The sequence below is a fragment of the Asparagus officinalis genome, chromosome 4 (genome assembly GCF_001876935.1).
Source record: "Asparagus officinalis chromosome 4, Aspof.V1, whole genome shotgun sequence".
Taxonomy (NCBI): domain Eukaryota; kingdom Viridiplantae; phylum Streptophyta; class Magnoliopsida; order Asparagales; family Asparagaceae; genus Asparagus; species Asparagus officinalis.
In genome coordinates, this window is record NC_033797.1 from 77,418,369 (window position 1) to 77,439,118 (window position 20,750).

Consider the following 20,750-nt stretch of genomic DNA (forward strand, 5'->3'; position numbering starts at 1 on the left):
CATTATGCCTGACTTCAAATCCATTACCAAAAACTAGATTTGGGTAGTGATTTGCCTAGGATATTCTCCTAATACTAATGACAAAGTTATCATTCCTTCTGATAAGACAGCAAGACTAGTGAAACCCACAAGGGGTCCTCTGCAAGGGAGGAGGTGGGATTTGTCAATTCCCATCTAATTGAAGGCACTGGTATATAAGACGTCCATCAAACTTATGGTGTTGACCATAAATCTTTTCACCTGATAACCATTAATGACTACAGTGATAACAAGAGGATCATCATGGGGTGTCTCAACACCCTGTAGGTCATCATCGCTAAAAGATATGAGCTCTTCTGTCTTCGTCTTCTTGGAATTATGGTCAACTTGCAGCGTTCTTCTAGCATATCTCTTTCGCTCATTATTGGATGACCCCGTAATTGTAGGACCACCACTTATTACATTGATGACTCCTTTATGAGTAGTCTCTAGGGGTCGCTCGTCTATTTGAGGTCGAGGCCGAAGTGATCGCGAGCGGGATCTCCTATCATTTCTGGTTAGGGAAGTATCATTGCGATCTCTCCAGGAAGTGAGATTTCTCAAGTATCCCCTCTCAATCAGATCCTCTATATCCCTCTTGAGGATTCCATAATCACTGGTAAGGTGCCCGTGATCCTGATGGTAAAGACAAAATTGCTTGGTGTCCCTGCTTCTAGGATCTGGTGTCATCTTGGGTGTAGGATCTTTGAGATATTCCTCCCTCTGGACCATAGACAAGGCATTAGTAAGTGAGGTGTCGAAGATGGTTAGAGGCTCCTTTGGTGATAGATTTCTCTGCTGATTCCTCTTATCAGATTGATTAGGATGGGGGTTGGCCCTTGGAGGATTCTTGTGCTATTCTAGCTTCGGAGGACTCCTGATCAGTTCAGGGGGCAAAATTACCATTGGCACTGTTGGAGGGTTTGATGGAACAGCCATAGTTGCTGGTGTTGTTGAAGTCGTGGCAATGGGAGCCTCCATGCTCCTCGCAGAAGCCTTGTAAGCCCGGGCTTCCTTCATGTCCATGTATCCATGGGCTTTGGTCATCAATTGCTCATAATTGATGACTGGTTTCCTAGCAAGAGAGTCGGCCAGTTCATTGCTCTGCAACCAGTGATGAGTGTTGACATGGTGACTGTGCTTCTAGGATCATTGACTTCAAACCTCTTAGCTTAAAATCTCTTGAAGTAGGCCCAGAGGCTTTCTTCTGGTCCTTGCCTCATTTGGATCAGCACATAAGGGGGAGCTTCTGTTTGGTGTCAGCTAGGAAGTGGTGGATGAACTTTCGACTAAGCTGTTGAAAATTACTGATGGATCTTCTACCTAAAGTGTTTCACCAAAGTTTAGCATTTCCAGTGAGGGTGATAGGGAAGCACCGATAGAGGATTGCTTCAGAAACTTGGAGCATACTCATTATATCGAAATAGTTTTGAACGTGTTCAGAAGGATCTCCTTCACCCGAGTATGTCCCTAAGTGGGGTATTTTAAACTTCTCGAACGAGCATTCCATTATCTCGTCTGAGAGTGGGGTATTCCCTCCGATCACATTAGCAATCGACCTATATACTCGATCATAGGCGGAGGCTCCTGCACTAGCCGATGAGGACGAGAAAGCACGATGGTGGGGCGTCTGGAAGCCCATTCCTCTAGCACGCTCCTCCGAATGACTAGGACTGGGACTTTCATCATAGGTCTTTAGATGAGGATGGCAAAGCCATTCCAGTTGAGATAAGATGCCCGATTGCTTGAGACGACTCTCCGTCTGCTTAGGGGGATTATGAGGAGTCTGCGGTGAGATGCCCCGTTGCTGGGAAGGAGGTGCTCCCGATCATCGGTCTCTAGAAGGTGGAGGTGGTGCAGTGGCATGCGGCGGCACTGGGATTCGCCATAGAATTTCGTTAGTCAAGATTAGAAGGTGGAGGTGGTGCAGTGGCATGCGGCGGCACTGGGATTCGCCATAGAATTTCGTTAGTCAAGATGGCAAATTGCTCTTTAAGTGATAGGGAGAGCTAGTTCACCGCTTGTTCTAGTTGATCCTAGGTAACGTAATTAGGTCACTGTCCCCCAGGTTAGGACTACTCAGATCCTAGATTGGAGCCTGACATTTTTTCTCAAAAAAGGAAAAGAAGCCCCACGGTGGGCGCCAATCTGTTAATGCTAAATATCACACAACCAATTAAAGTCACTGAGTTTATATAAAAAAGAAGGGGTCTCTTTTTTCTTCGACTCTATGCCTGATTCTAGAATTAGGATGACCGAGCAATCTGCACACAAAGATTCGTAAGAGGGTGAGGATGAGTTCCTCCATGATACCTCCGACGATCAAGTCAGTTGATGAACTTGAGTGGGGTCAAAGAAGAACTGTGTTCTTGTTTTTGTGCAGTGTGTGCTTTAGGGGGTTTAATATTGAGAACATTTGGCTATGGCAAATATCATCTGTACTTATAGAGGATGCCAAGGGTAGATTGGTCATTTCATGAGTGTACTGAAAGACGGTAGTGAGGGGTGAGCTAGAAGTTGAGTCATCTTTTACTTTACACGTGTTGGTTAGTGAGTGACGGGAGGTCACTTCAGCAACATTGGGAACCAACAGTCCGACGAGTCTTCAAGACTATTGAGAATGGAGACATAATGATGATCATTGAAGATTAAACAATATTGAGAAGTGACACTAATGTCGATTGGTTCGAGGCAAGGATAATCTCTTAGCTTCGTCGAGAAGCAAGGCCTGTAATGTCATATCTTCGAGTTGTTGACTCTCGTGTCGACTGACACCGCTTTTCGTGTCGACACAAGAGTGTTGGCTTGCCCGACTGGTCGGAATGCCGTCTTGTCCCAGCTAACAACCATCTCTCGAGTAGATATAGAGATGTCGACTCGTCTCAGAGGTCAGGATCTCTCGTGCCGACCGACATCGCCTTTCGTGTCGACATAAGAGTGTCAGCTAGGAAGTGGTGGATGAACTTTCGACTAAGCTGTTGAAAATTACTGATGGATCTTCTACCTAAAGTGTTTCACCAAAGTTTAGCATTTCCAGTGAGGGTGATAGGAAAGCACCGATAGAGGATTGCTTCAGAAACTTGGAGCATACTCATTATATCGAAATAGTTTTGAACGTGTTCAGAAAAATCTCCTTCACCCGAGTATGTCCCTAAGTGGGGTATTTTAAACTTCTCGAACGGGCATTCCATTATCTCGTCTGAGAGTGGGGTATTCCCTCCGATCATATCAGCAATCGACCTATATACTCGATCATAGGTGGAGGCTCATGCACTAGCCGATGAGTACGAGAAAGCACGATGGTGGGGCGTCTGGAAGCCCATTCCTCTAGCACGCTCCTCCGAATGACTAGGACTGGGACTTTCATCATAGGTCTTTAGATGAGGACGGCAAAGCCATTCTAGTTGAGATAAGATGCCCGATTGCTTGAGACGACTCTCCGTCTCTTAGGGGGATTATGAGGAGTCTGCGGTGAGATGCCCCGTTGCTGGGAAGGAGGTGCTCCCGATCATCGGTCTCTAGAAGGTGGAGGTGGTGCAGTGGCATGCGGCGGCACTGGGATTCGCCATAGAATTTCGTTAGTCAAGATTGTTTGACCCTATAAGGGGGGTGATTAGGGTCTTATGCTAATCTAATCCGATTTTATACCAATTAAAACTTATTAACAAGTTATCCTAGCAAGTATGAAATACAATAATATATATGAGCTAGGATAAGTAATATGAACAACAAGATATATCCTAACAAAGAGATATTAGCAATGTATGTGCAAGGATATATAAACAACACAAGGGTAAATAAGCAATGCACAATTGGCGATATAAGATAAATGCAAAAGCAAATGCGCCAAAGACAAACTCAAACACACTCAAATGATCACGGAGTTCGGACCTTCCGTCCTACGTCTCCGCTCCCCTCTCCCGGGGAGAAATCCACTATCACAACCGGGTTTTCTTCGCTCACCCAAATAACGTTTACAACCATACTATTGTAGGCGTATAAAATTGCCTATAGGTCCCTTAGCACAGCTCGACGCCGATTTAACAAACGGACCACCGGGCGACGTATCCAAACAAGACCGTTAGCTCGCCAACGCTGAAGCCAAGCTATACGCAACGGAGCAGGTTAACGAGGCGACAAATCGCACCCAAGCATTGGAATGCATCCACTCGCACGCGGAATCAAACCAATGTTTAGGTGAATCACCGAGTCATCTAAACAAGAGCGAACTCGGATGAATCACGATCAAATCAACATCAATTCCGGACTCAAATTCAGAAGTTGGTTTACTGCCATATCAGGAACCCGACTCACTGCCAAATCTGGAATCAAGTCAAAGAGTCGTTGCCAAGTCAATCAACCACACAAGAGAACCAGAACCGGAAACAAAGGACGAAACGGACAAACACCCGGGGACTCGGCCGAAACCGAACCACCCCAGGGTGGCTCGGCCAAGGCCGAGCCACCCTGAGGTGGCTCGGCCAAAGCCGAGCCACCCCAGGGTGGCTCGGCCAAGGCCGAGCCACCCTGAGGTGGCTCGGCCAAAGCCGAGCCACCCCAGGGTGGCTCGGCCAAGGCCGAGCCACCCTGAGGTGGCTCGGCCAAAGCCGAGCCACCCCAGGGTGGCTCGGCCAAGGCCGAGCCACCCTGAGGTGGCTCGGCCAAGGCCGAGCCACCCATGGGTGGCTAGGCTCAGAACTGTGCAAATGCACAGTTCTGAGTGCCTATAAATAGGCCTTGTGCTCATTTGTTTCAGAGGTTGGAAATTTTGGAGAGAGGCGAAGCCCTGCTGGATTGAAGACTCAGATCTAAAAAAGATCACAACTTTGAAGGCTTGGAGACTTGGACTTTCAGATCCGGTGCTCGGTGATCACCAACGCCAAATAAGGCAGGAGTTCGAGAGGATTGGATCTGAGATCTACACGATTACACTCCGGATCTAAGCTTGGTTCTTAGATCCCGAGATTCGAGCGGTTGTTTCCTTGGTGAAACAATCCCTCCCGGCTATTATTCCCTTGGTGGAATATTACCCGTCATATCGTGTAGATCCGACCGGATCGAGATCACGCGGTGGTCCACGGCAAATAACCCCGGCGCAGGCAAAGAACCCACCAAAGCGAGCGACCGCAAAACAGGAGCTCGCGATTAGTTCGACAAATAAGGAAAATTGTAATCTTTACTTTGTTTTCTTTGATTTTTCATTGTAACCGGATCTTATAAAAAGACCGGATCTTTGTAACGCATAAAGTTGTTAACTGAGATAGCAATGATATCAACAACGAAGAAAGCCATAATTTTTCCCGCGAACAACTATGTCGGTTTTCAACGATCACCGATCAACGTATACACTCACTCATAATGTCGGTTTTCAACGTTCACCGATCAACGTCCACTCCTCACACTCAGTTTTCTAGCTAACCGAAAACTTTACAATCACCACTCTTGCAATCCTACTCTACACCCTCTCAATTATTGAACTAGACGTGTCTCCCTCAAGTGCTCGGTTACAACCTCTCCCTAGGTTCGTCAACCGACGCCGCTCCTCTTGGGATGATCCCCGACTCTCGCCACACACTTCTCTCGGTGTACAAGTGTATTACAAAGTGAATCTCACAATAAAGCTCAATACAATAAATGTTTGTTCTCTACTAGATGAGAACACAATGAAAGCTCACACTCAATTGTTACAACTCTCACCAACCCAAAATATATTATGAATGCAAATACAATAAGCTCAAGTGGGTGTGTTTAACAATGAGATAAAATCAAATCTAACTCAAAATAGCAAACTAGCAATAATAAGAATATGAAAATCAATAATAAAATTGCTAGAGAAAAGAGTTAGAAAACTTCTCAATAGATCAAGAGGTAGAGGGAGAATAGTTGGAAGCTCAAACTTCAATAGATGATCTCCTCAAGCTCTTGTGGAATTGATTCACAAAACCGAAACACTCAAATACTTAAAAGCTTCTTAAACAAACTTAAAATCAAACTTAAACTCTTTTAAAACTTGTTAAAAACATTTTTTGGATTCTTTTAAAAGATCTGAGGTATAAGGGGTATTTATAGAAACCCCAAAGCCAAGAGAAAGCCAAGAAAAAGACCAAAAAACCAATACAGCAACGGCTCTGGAAACTAGCCGTTAGAACAGATTTGACTGTTCGGCGGTCGACCGTGGCGGTCAACCGCGAGCAACAAAAAAACAAACTATGGCTCTGGACAAGCGACGGTCGACCGCGGCGGTCGACCGCAAAAGTCTCTGGACTTGCTACGGTCGACCGCCACAGTCGACCGTGAACCAATAAAAAATAACCTGAGTTCTGAACTCATGGCGGTCTACCGTGACGGTCGACCGCGAACTGATACATGCTAAAACAGGTTTTGAAAGCTAAAATGCTGATTTTAAAACCCTATTTAAAAATATCAAATAAATTCCAAAAAATATAAAACTTTAGATAATGATTGTAGACATGATAATAAACATGCTACAATGACTGGTTTCCAAAAAGGACTTCTCAAATGAAAAATATCATCATTTTACAAAATAGGCTAAAACACGAAAATGTAAACATATGAATTTTGACATTTTGGCTAAACCATGTTTTGAAACATTACGAAATGATTTTATACACTTGAAGAAAGATGTAAACTATTGTTATGAAGTCTATAAACAATTAATGTAGTATTTTATCAAAATACCCATATAATGCACTAAAACATGATTTCATTGAACTAAATAAAATTGATATTGATGAAATCATATATATGCATATTAGTATGAAACAAAAATATGTTTTCTAATTATATTCAATTGTTTCATAGGAAAACTTGAAAACTATCAAACCAAAACATATATGTATATATATAACTATATATATACAAAACCAAAACGTGTATGTGTGTATATGATTGAGCTTAAAGTACTAACACACATAATATAAACTCCTAAACTAGATTACCCAAGTCGATCTTGATCTTCAATAAGCATGACTTGGTAATCTCACGGATGAAGCTTGAACTTGATCTTTAACTTTGAATTACAAGGCTTCACTCCACTATTCCGCCAACCTCCATTGAATATGATCGTTGAGGCTCTATTCCATCCATCCTCTAACTCATTGTTTGTCTAGAATAAATACGAAAACACAAATACTAGACAAACAACATTAGAAGTAAATTGTTTGTTAAACATCATCAAAATAAGAAGGCCAACAAAGATGGCAAATTGCTCTTTAAGTGATAGGGAGAGCTGGTTCACCGCTTGTTCTAGTTGATCCTAGGTAACGTAATTAGGTCACTGTCCCCCAGGTTGGGACTACTCAGATCCAAGATTGGAGCCTGACATTTTTTCTCAAAAAAGGAAAAGAAGCCCCACGGTGGGCGCCAATCTGTTGATGCTAAATATCACACAACCAATTAAAGTCACTGAGTTTATATAAAAAAGAAGGGGTCGCTTTTTTCTTCGACTCTATGCCTGATTCTAGAATTAGGATGACCGAGCAATCTGCACACAATGATTCGTAAGAGGGTGAGGATGAGTTCCTCCATGATACCTCCGACGATCAAGTCAGTTGATGAACTTGAGTGGGGTCAAAGAAGAACTGTGTTCATGTTTTTGTGCAGTGTGTGCTTTAGGGGGTTTTATATTGCGAACATTTGGCTATGGCAAATAGCATCTGTACTTATAGAGGATGCCAAGGGTAGATTGGTCATTTTATGAGTGGACTAAAAGACGATAGTGAGGGGTGAGCTAGAAGTTGAGTCATCTTTTACTTTACACATGTTGGTTAGTGAGTGATGGGAGGTCACTTCAGCAACATTGGGAACCAACAGTCCGACGAGTCTTCAAGACTATTAAGAATGGAGACATAATGATGATCATTGAAGTTTAAACAATATTGAGAAGTGACACTAATGTCGATAGGTTCGAGGCAAGGATAATCTCTTAGCTTCGTCGAGAAGCAAGGCCTGTAATGTCATATCTTCGAGTTGCTGACTCTCGTGTCGACTGACACCGCTTTTCGTGTCGACACAAGAGTGTTGGCTTGCCCGACTGGTCGGAATGTCATCTTGTCCTAGCTAACAACCGTCTCTCGAGTAGATATAGAGATGTCGACTCGTCTCGGAGGTCAGGATCTCTCATGCCGACCAACATCGCCTTTCGTGTCGACACAAGAGTGTCAGCTTGTCTAGCTAGTCAAAACATCGACTTATAAGATCATATATCTGTGGAATAGATATACCCCATAACAATACCAAAATGTTTTTGATTTTAAAGAATAAACTTTTAGAGTTTTTCGTTTTTCATGTTCTTTAAAAGATGATTTTTAGGATTTTTTAAACAAAGCTTTGATGATTTTTTATAAAAGAAAATATTTTTATTTGTACGATTCCTTTTAAAAATTCTTCTAGTTTCTCAAAAATTAATTTTAAGGTTTATGTTTGAGCTACCCCCGCCCCACCCTCGGATTTATTGATCTTTCATTGGTATTCTTACATATCATGTTTTACCGGGTGCAAAATGTTTCTATACGGGTTGAAACAAGCTCCAAGAGCTTGACATGATTGTTTATCTAGTTTTTCTTGTCAAAAACGATATTATTGATATTCATTTGTTTTGTCATAAGCATAATTCTTTCGACCTTTGCGGATAAAACATATAAATATTTTGACATTACTAGTTGCTTAATCACTTGTTCTTCAAAAATGATGATTTATAGATTAAGCACGTTTTGATATTATTATGGTTTAGATTGTGGTTTAGATCATGATTTATGATTTTATTTGATTGTTTTAATTTTTATTTGGATTTTCATGATTGTCATGATTTTCATGGTTCTCGATACTTCTTTTCATGTGCAAATATCTTTCATGATTCTCATGTTTTTCCTTTCATTTGATTTCATAAATCTATACATATTGTTTTTATTGAGACATTTTTTAAATAATCATGATTTATGTTTGATGATTTTTGATTTTTGAATCTTTGATTTCCATTTTTGGAATATTTTTTATGTTTTGATATATTTATGTTTAAGACATTTGTAACACTATTTCATAATGATATATCTTTATGTGTTCACTTGGTCTCTTTGAAAGTAAGTTTTGTTTAGCACGTTTTTATCTATGCTTTCTCACATTTTTGCCTTATCATTTTTATATCTATGCATTAAGGCATTTTGATAGGGGGGTATTCCCTATACTTGTTTTTATACTCACCAGTGCTTATTGATTGGGGGAGCTTTCGCTCTCTATTATTATTGTTTTCCCCATTTTGATGTTGACAAGGGGGGGGGGGGGGGGGAAAGGAGAGATTGTTAGGTCTCATGTTTATGAGCTTACTATCTAATCTAGTTTTGATGATTAACAAATAATTCCTAACATCTGTAAAACCCCGTGAATTTAAAAATATAGTAAAAAATAATAAAAAATGTGTTATATGATGATAAATAATATTTATTGATGTTTGAGTATGCTAGAAATTGATTTGAGATCAATTCAACGTATATATGTGAATATAGGAGTGAAATCATGCACTATATACACGAGCCTAAAATCTGAAAAAACGACTAGTTAAGATAATACGTGTTTTACACACTGATGCGGTTCGAATATGAAAAACCTCAAAAGATAAAAGTTATAGGTCTCTTCAACATATTTTCAGCAAATCTTAAATCACCTCATTCCAAGGTCGGATGAGAAAGTTACAAACAAAATACCGAATGTGATTTTCCCAGTCAGACTAGGTTTCTTGTTTCGGGTCAAACGGGTTTTGTTTTGGGTTTGCCTCTATAAATACCTGTATTTTTTATGAAAATTCTTCTCTTGTATGATATCTCTAAACCCTAGTAGCCACCATATCCCCTCAAAAACCCTAAATCAATTTCTTGTGAGTTTTGTGAGCTTTGTGAAGCAAAAATATCGACACGAGGGTGAGATCATCGACGTGTGGCAAGGGAGAACGGTTTGTTTGCACATTCGGATCACTTGTTGTTCATTTTAGAGACTTGCACACGAGATTAAGGCAAGATCACCTCTGTCCAAACCTATTTCTAGATTAAAAATCATGTTTTTATGTAATATATGTGTCTAACTTCATGTTTAGAATAAGATCTAACGTGTTAGAACTTAATTTATGATGTTAATGCCCTAAACTCATGTCAAGAACAGTAAAACGAATCTAAAGCTAGTATATTAACATGATCATGATCATTAGGATTTATTTTAATGAGTTAATTACAGTTTAATATGATTTATAAGCTTTAGATTGTCAAAATAAACAAGAATTAGGTTGATTTGCATGTTAAACCCTAGATCTATGTGTTCATGTGATTTATCTTGTTTAAACAAACTCTTGGTTAAGTATACATGACAATGGAATTAAGTTTTATTCATATAATCTGGTAAAAACCCGAGTTTTTGAAGAAAACACGAGAGAAGAACAAACTGTGTCTTTTCGACTTGTTCAGTCGACTGAAGTTGCCATTAGTCAACTGACGGGAGGTCATCAGTCGACTGATGGAAAGCATCAGTCGACTGACGAGCTCGTGTTTGCCCTGTTGTTTTGTGAACGATCCTATCAGTCGACCGATAAGGTTGTCGGTTGACTGATCAGGTCTGTTTTTGTGAGATTGAACCTTTTGCTTGTGTGTTTGTTTGGTGGGCATTTTTGTGTAAGACGTGAGCTGATATTCATGCATAGTTCGAGGAGTACACGTATGAGGAATGAGTATGTATGATTACATTGTTTGGGGTATCCAAATAGGTTACAATCGTTAAGAGTAACGACTATTATTATATATATTATAATTATGATCGGTTGGGTGAGGTTAGTCAGGTCCCGCAATGAGACCACGGATGGACTATACTCCGAGTACTTTAGTCGGGTCCTGTAATGAGACCACAGATAGACTACACCTCTTTATCAGTCCGTATGGATGCGCAGATGTTGATATACCTATCTATCGGTCCGGATAGAGATACGCAGAGGTTGAAATATCTATCTATCGGTCCGCAAGAAGATGCACAGAGGTTGATATACCTAACTATCGATCTGCATGGTTATGCGATGAGTTATTATACTTAATTACCGGTCCGCACGGGAGTGCGATGGGTTGAAGTATTGCATAGAAGGACGATTCGATAAACAACCTAAGTGTACGTGAATATTGACATCATCGATATGATCTATTGTGAAAGTATTTCACAACTTAGATACACGAGTGTGTCGATACCTGTTTTACCTACTAATGGTAGTATGAGGAGTTGATATGATATTTTTGGAGATGTATGATGTGGTATTTCCTGTATTACCTTTCTTGTATTCTTTTATTCTTAGTTTTGGAGTTAATATTTAGTGATTCACAATTTGAGACATATGATATATATATGAGGATTTTCTTATTTGGATTATTTTGCTCGACGTACTACATCTCATTTTGTAGGTGTCTAAATATTGATTCCATTAGATACAGGGAAAATGATCTAAGTAGACTATGCACTTATAGGTAAATCGTCCATCATACTTAGTAGTCATTCTCCTAGGGGCGGATGGAGATGGTCTTGCTATAGCGCTCTGACGCTCTTGTTGATGTTATTTTTGTTTTAAACTTTTTTTCAGGCAACGGAGCAGAGTTTCGGATAGCCACATGTTGACGGACTTTTAGTATATTTGTTGTTATTTCATTTATTAGTTACTTTGCTCCACCGATGTTTAGTCTTGTATTTAGTGGATTATTAGATTTGCATTTTATTTTGAGAGTTGAGAGACTATGTATTTTCTTTTGACTCAGTGTATTAAGACGTTTATCTTTTTTGTATCAGATTGTTGAACAACTTTACTTAGTTGAGACTTGACCTTTTATGAGACTTATTATTTACTTCCATGTATGATTTCCTATGTTCATCTCTTTTATATCTGCTTGTACCTGTACTGTTTTATTTGATTCTACTAGAGAGATATTTCTGTGATGGTGAAACATGTCGTTGCACAGTATGTGTGCATGACAGGTTTGACATCCTTCGATTCAACTTGGACTATAACCTTGTGTGAACCCAGGGGCATCACAGTTGTTATCAGAGCTCTAGTTCTAGTATCTTTAGGATCATCCTGTGCCGAGTCGTAGAGCTAGGATTGAGTTTCTTAGTATTCATGTATAGAGTCCGCTAGGAATTTCTAGAATGAGTGAGGACGCAATACGTATACCTCAAAAATTACGAATTTTTTTTATGACTACCTTACTTTGATTGAAAAGTATTTGCGTAAATACTATGTGATACATTATGTTATGTATATATGTTTACGACCTCTTTTACTGTGTTTATTAAGCCCTCCTCTTGATATTATAAATATCGGGACGAGGATGCGGTCAAGATAAAACTTGTACCCGGAGAGCTGGGCAAGCAGAGCCCAAGCCGTAGAAGGCTCCATTGTATCTGATCGATTTCGTAACGCCGATCACAAAAGCAGAGACTAGCAACACTGGAGGAGCAAGTAACGAGCCACATTACATTTTCTAGAGTTCCACTACCAGTTGTACCAGTCGTGCCTATTGAAGAGACAATACTAATGATTACACAATCACCACAACCAGCTGTTGATAGAGCCATAGAGCAGGAGACTTGGCTGTGTAAGAATAAGAAATACTTCAGACACTGAGAACATCATAGTTTCAGGGCACACCAGATTTATGTACAGCCTATAAATGGAAGAAATATGTGAATATTTCATAACGTTGATTCAGTACTAAAGCAGAGTTAGATGTATTCGGTGTAGAGGATATCACAAGAGGATAGCACAGGAGGATAGCACGGGAGAATGGCATCGACTTCAGATTTTCACCGGAGCAGTGAATACCGTTTATTTGGGAGAATTTTATTTTCTTCTTTGACAAGTAGTAGAATTAGTCCGATTAAAGCAGGGAGATATGCATGTAGTTAATTATGGAATCATGACAAGCGTGACAATGGTAAGGGCAAGAGACCTGTTGCGGAATCTAGAGAGCCACAACAGCAGGGTAAGGATTTTTACCGCCAGCAACAAGGACAACATAAGAATGTAGCACAACCTACAACATAATTCGAGAGTGCCATAGCAACGCAGAATTCGGCGTACATGGTACAATTATCACAGTACACTAGCAGGAGGCCAATATGACAGAGGTCAGAGTCAGCAGTCTCAGGGCCGTGGTTACGGCCAACAGCAAAGGATTTGAGGTACCTCTAGTTGTCTTGAGAATTTAGGGACCAGTAGGCCAGATTCGTGTAATTCAGGAGATTTTTGAGGGACAGACAATCCCATATGTTCCACCGCCATTAGTGTAGCAATCATCAGCTATCGATAGGGTTTATGCAGTCGTACCGCGTGACCATGGTGCGAGCGGAGCTTTCTTAGTGATTTCTTTTCCGGCTCGGATCTTGTTGATTCAGAAGCTTCACATTCTTTTATCTATCATGATGTTATGATTAGACTTCAGCTTGTAGCGTAGCCTTTAGGCGTTCCATTATCAGTTTTTACTCCTTTGGGAGAGGTGTCTCTCTTAGAGAGTATCTATAGGAGATGTGTCATCAGTTTAGATGAGTCTGAGTCCGTGGTCGATTTGATCATCCTGCGAATGTTCGAGTTTGATGTTATTCTTGGTATAGATTAGTTATCATCCTACCATGTTAGTATAGACTATTTTGCAAAGACAGTCAGCTTGTGAGCATTTAATGGGTTTGTATAGATGGTAGCAACCTCATAGGGTAACCAGAATACAGAGTCATTTCTGACATACATCGAAGATGTGATGATATGGGATCGGGGTGTAGTTTTGAGCGAGACCGGAGTCGTCTCAGAATATCAGGATGTCTTTCAGGACATACCGAGATTTCCTCCAGTGAGAGAGGTTGTTTTCCCACATTGAGTTGCAGCAGACACCGTACCGATATTCCAAGCACCCTATTGTATGACATCCGTTGAGATGAGGGAGCTACAGACTCAGCTAAAATGAGTTATTAACTCAGGGTTTTATTTATCGGAGTCATTTTTATAGGAGCACCGATCCTCTTCGTGGAGAAGAAGAACGGTAGTATGCAATTATGTATAGATTATCGTGAGTTGAACAAGGTCACTTCCCGGATTAGGTATCCACTATCAAGGATTTATGACTTGTTCGACTAGCTGTGGGGAGCATAACATTTCTCGAAGATTGATTTTCGTTCTGGTTATTTTCAGTTGCGAGTGCGAGTAATGGATATTCCCAAAACCACCTTTCTGACTCGATATAGGTCTTTCGAGTTTCTTGCCATACCATTTGGGCTGACCAATACACCCACTGTATTTATGGATTTGATGAACCAGGATTTCCATCCATGTTAGGACCAGTTTGTGGTCGTTTTATCGACGACATCCTTATCTATTCGAGATCGGAGGTAGAGAATGAGCAGCATCTTCGTTTGGTATTACAGACTTTGCGCGAGCATCAGTTATACGTCAGGTTCAGCAAATGCTAGTTTTTGGCTATATGAGGTCAGATTTTTGGCTATGTTATCAGCAAAGAGGGCATTGTAGTGGATCCAGCTAAAGTGAAAGTAGTACTTGATTGGGAGCCACCGAAGACAGTTACAGAGATTCGTAGTTTTTTTAGGTTTAGACAACTATTATAGGAAGTTTATTCAAGACTTCTTGAAGATTGTGACACCACTTATATACCTTACGCATAAGGGTGTACAGTTTGTTTGGGGGCACGGAGTGCCAGGAAGCCATTGAGACTATAAAGGTGAAATTGAATACAACGTCAGTAATGGTTATTCCAAGCAGTGATAAAATATTTGTCATCTACACGGATGCATAGTTAGTGGGTCTAGGAGGTGTTTTGATACAGACCCAAAGAGTATTGGCTTATATTTCGTGAAAGTTGAGGCGCATCGTACCAGATACACAATGCATCCAGACACAACGAAAATCTACAAGGATCTAAAGAGACATTTTTGGAAGAGCTTCTAGGATTCATTCGGTAGCCAGTTTTGGTATTCTAGTGTTCTCCAACCGCAGACAGATGGACAAACAGAAAAAGTGAACTGAGTATTAGAGGACATGTTGCGAGCATGTGTTATTGACTTTCAGGATAGTCGGGAGGACAACATGTTGGCCTTCTTGTTTTGATGATGTTTAACAAAAAATTTACGACTAATGTTGTTTGTCTAGTATTTGTGTTTTCTTATTTTTTTATAGACAAACAACTAGTTGGAGGATGGATGGAATCACGCTTCAATGAACATATCCAATGGAGGTTGGAGGAATCGTGGAGTGAAGCTACGCTATTCAAGTTAAAGATTTAAGTTCATGCTTCATCCGCAAGTGTACCAGGATAGAGCTTCGTTGAAGATCAAAATTGCTTGGGTAATTTAGTTTAGGTGTTATATTATGTGTGTTAAGTACGTTAAGCTCAATATCATATACACACACATTTTATTAGTTTCCTTGTATATATATGTAGTCATATATATACAACACAAGTTTTGGTTTTCATATTTATTATTGTGATTTGGTTTAACTACTTAGATATGAAACAAATACATTTTCATATACATATTTTTGTTTCATACTTATATGCATATATATGATTTCATCAATATCAATTTTATTTAGTTCAATGAAATCATGTTTTAGTGCATTATATGTGTATTTTGATAAAATACTACATTCATTGCTTATAGACTTCATAACAATAGTTTACATCTTTCTTCAAGTCTATAAAATCATTTTGTAAAGTTTCAAAATAAGGTTTAGGTAAAATGTCAAAATTCGTATGTTTACATTTCTATGTTTTGGACATCCTTATAAAATAATGATATTTTTTATTTGGGAAGTCCTTTTTTGAAAACCAGTTTTTGTAGCATGTGTATTATCATGTCTACAATTATTTCCCAAAGTTTTATAATTTTTAGAATTTATTTGATATTTTTAAACAGTATTTTAAAATCAGCAAACTGCTTTCAAACCTGAATTTTTCATATGTCAGTTTGCGGTCGACCGCCACGGTCGACCGCGCCTATGTCTTTTCCTGAGTGGGCAACAGAAACTTTCACGGTCGACCGTCACGGTTGACCGTCAGCTCAAAAATTCCCACGGTCGATCACCACGGTCGACCGCGTAAGTCTCTCGAAGTTTTCTGGGTTTCTTAGCTGGCTCGCAGTCGACCGTGAGTTTTCCACGGTCGACCGCCGTATGCCTAATGGCTCTTTTTGTACAGAATCTGAAAAATCTTTTTCTAGGTTTTTGTGAGATTTGGTTGGAGGTTTTTGCTATTGTTTCTCTTCCTATATAAACCCTCAAACCCCCTTCTATCTCAATAAACCCAATGGATAGTTTTAAAGAAGTTTAAAAGAGTTTTGAAAAGGGTTTTAGTTGGGTTTAAAGTCTGTTTGGTTTATGAAGATTGTTTTACAAGTGGAGAAGATCATCTATATTGTTTGAGCTTCATTTTAATCCTCCTCTCCATCTTGTCTTTCAGAGAAGAATTCCTAAAATCTATTTCTAGCTATTTATTATTTTGTTCATAATTTCTATATGCTAGATTTTAATTGAGTTTAGTCGTTTTGATTTTCTCATTGCTTACACACACAACCATTGAGCTTATTGTATTTACATTCATAGTATAATTTGGGTTGTGGGGAGTTGTAACAATTGAGAGTGAGCTATATTGAGTTCTCATCTAGTGTAGAGAACAAATTTATTGTTTGTTACAATTGTGAGAATGTAAAGTTTTTGGTTAGCTAGAAAACCGAGTGTGAGGAGTGTACGTTGATCGGTGAATATTGAAAACCGACATTATGAGTGTGAGTGTATATGTTGATCAGTGATCATTGAAAATCGACATAGTGTGGTTGTAAACGTTATTCGGATGAGCGTAGAAAACCCGGTTGTGATAGTGGATTTCTCCCGGGAGTGAGGAGCGGAGACGTAGGACGGAAGGTCCGAACTCCGTGATCATTTGAGTGTGTTTGAGTTTGTCTTTGGCGCATTTGCTTATGCATTTATCTTATATCGCCAATTGCCTTTACTCTTGTATATTTTGCCCTATCACATTTGTAGTTTGACTATGTCACCATTGTGTTAGTTTATATATCCTTGCATATATTTTTATCATATAGGATATATCTTATTGTTCATATTGCTTATCCTAGCTCACATATCTTGTTGTATTTCATACTTGCTAGGATAACATATTAATTAGTTTTAATTGGTATAAAATCGGATTAGATTAGTATAAGACCCTAATCACCCCCTCTCTAGGATCTAACAATTGGTATCAGACCTTGGTGCTCTTTGATTTAAGGTCTAATCGCCTTGAGTTAAAGATCCAAGTTATCTTTTTGTGTTAATCTTATTTTGATTGCATTTGCATCTTTCTTGCATATTTTTTACAAATTATAGATATGAATAAAGCATCTTGTTTAGGCTATGATTCTAGTATTGCTCCTAAATTCAATGTTTTCCCTTATGCTCAATGGTGTTTTAGATTCAAAATATTTGTTCAATCTAAAAATATCGATTTATGGGAAGTCATTGATTGTGCTTATATTGTGCCCACATTGGAGAAATCCAAGTGGAATAAAAATGATAAAAGATTATTTATTATGAACAAGCTCTTGTTGGAATTCTTATATAATGCATTTGATTCATCTTTGTCTAACAAGTTTGTTCATTTTGATAGTGCTTACACCTTATGGAAACTTATTGAAGCATATCAATGGGACTTGGAGGCGATCCGACAAGCTTTGGAGGATCCGGCTTCAAGTTCATATGGAGCATCATGCACACGGCCACTAGGCAATAGCCCTAGTGAGGTTTGCGAGTTCGAAACCACTAATGATTTATCTAGTGATGAACTTGTTTGTGCTAGTGAAAAATTGTTACATGCCTATAACATATTGCATAAAAATTTTATTGATTTGCAAAGCAAGTATGAAGATTTAAAATCCGATCATGAGAAGTTAGCTTCTAAATTTGATATCATTTCTCAAAAAAGTATTGCTCTTCAAGAAAACAATGATATGTTAAATTTGGAAAATAATAATTTGAAATTGAATATTGCTAACTTGACTCATGACAAAAATAATGCCATGTTAGAAGTAAAGAACATAAAAAATAATACTGCTTCTTTTATAAATGACTATTTATGTTCTACTTCTAATAAAAATGCATATGTGCCAAATGATGAGTTGAATGTTGTTAAAAATTACATTTCATTTTTAGACTCAACTCTAAATACATGCATGGATAACCATAAGAAACTTATGGACAAGTGTGCTAAACTTAGTGTTACAAAATCACCTACACACTATGCACACTTGTATAGCAAAATTTATAAATGCTCAATTTGCGCTTAGTGTTACAAAATCACCTACACACTATGCACACTTGTATAGCAAAATTTATAAATGCTCAATTTGCGGTCGTAAAGGCCATATTGCTAAATTTTGTTATGAGGCACACAAATCTTCTAAGGTTAATACTTCTTATGCATCTCATAAGGCTTCTTCATCACACACATATGTACATGCACACACTCATAAAGTTCATCATAAGCACGTTCATATGGTTAAATGTGATATATGTGGTCATTTTGGTCACTTGGCAAAATATTGTTTTGATTTGAAAAAGAAATCTCAATTGCCAAATGTTTCTAGTAGACCACATGTTTTTAAATGTGATGTTTGTGGTAGATTTGGTAATTTGGCAAAGTTTTGTTATAATTTGAAAAAATATTCAAACTTGCCAAATTTCTCAAGTAAACCACCTTTGTTTAATGATGTTTCACATTTGCAAAATATTTCTAAAAGACAATCTTTATTTCCAAATATTACTCGTGCACGAGCTAATGGTCCACAAAAACAAATGGATATCTTTCATTGCATAAATTATAATCGGAAGGGTCATTTGAGTGATTATTGCTTTGACCGTGTTAGTGCACTAAATGCGCCCGAAAGGGTTCATAACCCTAGGGCTTTGAGCTTTATAGATAGGGGTCATATCCCTAAACCTTTTGGTACCAAGAATACTTGGGTACCAAAATAAATTTAATTTTATACCAAGAATTTTAGTATTTTTCTTTTTTCTTTTTTTCTTGGTTTTGAAAAATTATACTTTAAACTCTTGAATATGAAAACAATTCTTTTTCTTTGATCAAATCTTTTGTTTTTATGATTATTAGTTTTGTTTTGATGAGAGGTTTGTGTTTATATAACCCCTCGGGTTTATTGAGTGTTTATTCCCAAATCTTGTTTACCGGGTGCTAAAATATTTATATGGGTTGATGTTAGACCCTAGAGGGGGGGAGGGTGATTAGGGTCTTATGCTAATCTAATCTGATTATATGTCAATTAAAATTAATTAATGAGTTATCCTAGCATGTATGAAATACAACAAGATATATGAGCTAGGATAAGCAATGTAAACAATGAGATATATCCTATATGATGAAATATATATGCAAGGATATATAAACTAATACTAGGGTGATATAATCAAACTACAAATGTGGTGCAAATAAACAATGCAAACACATAATATGATCACGGAGTTCGGACCTTCCGTCCTACGTCTCCGCTCCCCACTCCCGGGGAGAAATCCACTATCACAATCCGGTTTGGAAGCCGGAACTTCTACACACTCGGTTTACAAGCTTACCGAAAACTCTCACCAACTCACACTCTTGCAAACCCACTCTACACCCTCACAAGTGTTGGACCTAGCCGTATCTCCCTCAAGTGCTCGGTTACAACCTTTCCCTAGGTTCGTCAACCGACGCCTCTCCTCTTGGGACGATCCCCGACTCTCACCACACACTCCTCTCGGTGTACAAGTGTATTACAAAGTGTATCTCACAATAATCACAATATAAATCAAATGATTGTTCTCTAAACAAGATGAGAACTCAATTAAGCACAACTCTTAGTTACAAACCCACAACCCCAAATTATACTATGTATGTAAATACAATAAGCTCAATGGTTGTGTGTGTAAACAAAGAGTAAATCAAATCAAACTAAACTCAAATAAATTCTAGCTTAATAAAATGATAATCAAACATTTATATATAAATGTAAAGCTAGATTGAGTTTAGAAACACTTCTCTAAAGACGACAAGAGAGAGAGGGAAAAGAGTTGATGCCCAAACACCAAAGAATGATCTCCTCAAGCTCTTGTGAAAGTTCTTCATAAACAAACTCTTGAAACAAACTTAAAAACCCTTAAACAAACTTGTAAAACTCTTTTTAAAACTCTCTTAAACATCCATGAGAAACAATGAAAGTTGAGGGCTTTTTATAGCCTCTTAAACCAGCCACAAACCCCCAAAAACCGAAAATATCAAAAACTAACCGTTACTAGCCGTTATAGGCTGAAAAGACCAAAATACCCCAAAATCCAGCATTCTGGAAATTTGTGTATTTAGCTTTGTAAAATCAATTAAAATTAGTAAAACAGATCTAAAAAATATGAAATATTGTGGGAAGGTTATAGACATGTAGAATAACATGTTAGAGAAATAATTTCCGAAAAATAATTTCCCAGTTGAGAGAAATAAATGTTTGAACACAGATTTACAGTTTCTGAAAAACTGCTGACATACACGATTTTGTAAAATCAATTGGGCATAGTAAATCAACTCCAAAAATAGTAAAATTTTGAGGAAAGTTTCTAAACATTTAGATAAACATGTTAAAAAAAGAATTTCTTGAATACC

The 20,750-nt window shown here is 38.5% G+C and overlaps 1 protein-coding gene across 1 annotated transcript; it reads right to left on the reverse strand.

Annotated features, from left to right (window-relative positions):
- LOC109838961 lies at positions 175–1,044 on the reverse strand. Its single transcript, XM_020407393.1, has 2 exons — positions 922–1,044; positions 175–741 (listed from the first exon to the last, which is right to left on the reverse strand). Exons 1-2 carry the CDS (start codon positions 1,042–1,044, stop codon positions 175–177), a joined length of 690 nt encoding a protein of 229 aa, XP_020262982.1.

What these genes read in the sequence shown, in the direction of transcription:
- LOC109838961 (XM_020407393.1), bottom strand. Translation starts at nt 1,044, where the DNA reads ATGGACATGAAGGAAGCCCGGGCTTACAAGGCTTCTGCGAGGAGCATG. An exon ending in ACCCTCCAACAGTGCCAATG is followed by an intron (nt 742 to 921) that starts GTAATTTTGCCC and finishes TCTATGGTCCAG; the next exon opens with AGGGAGGAATATCTCAAAGA.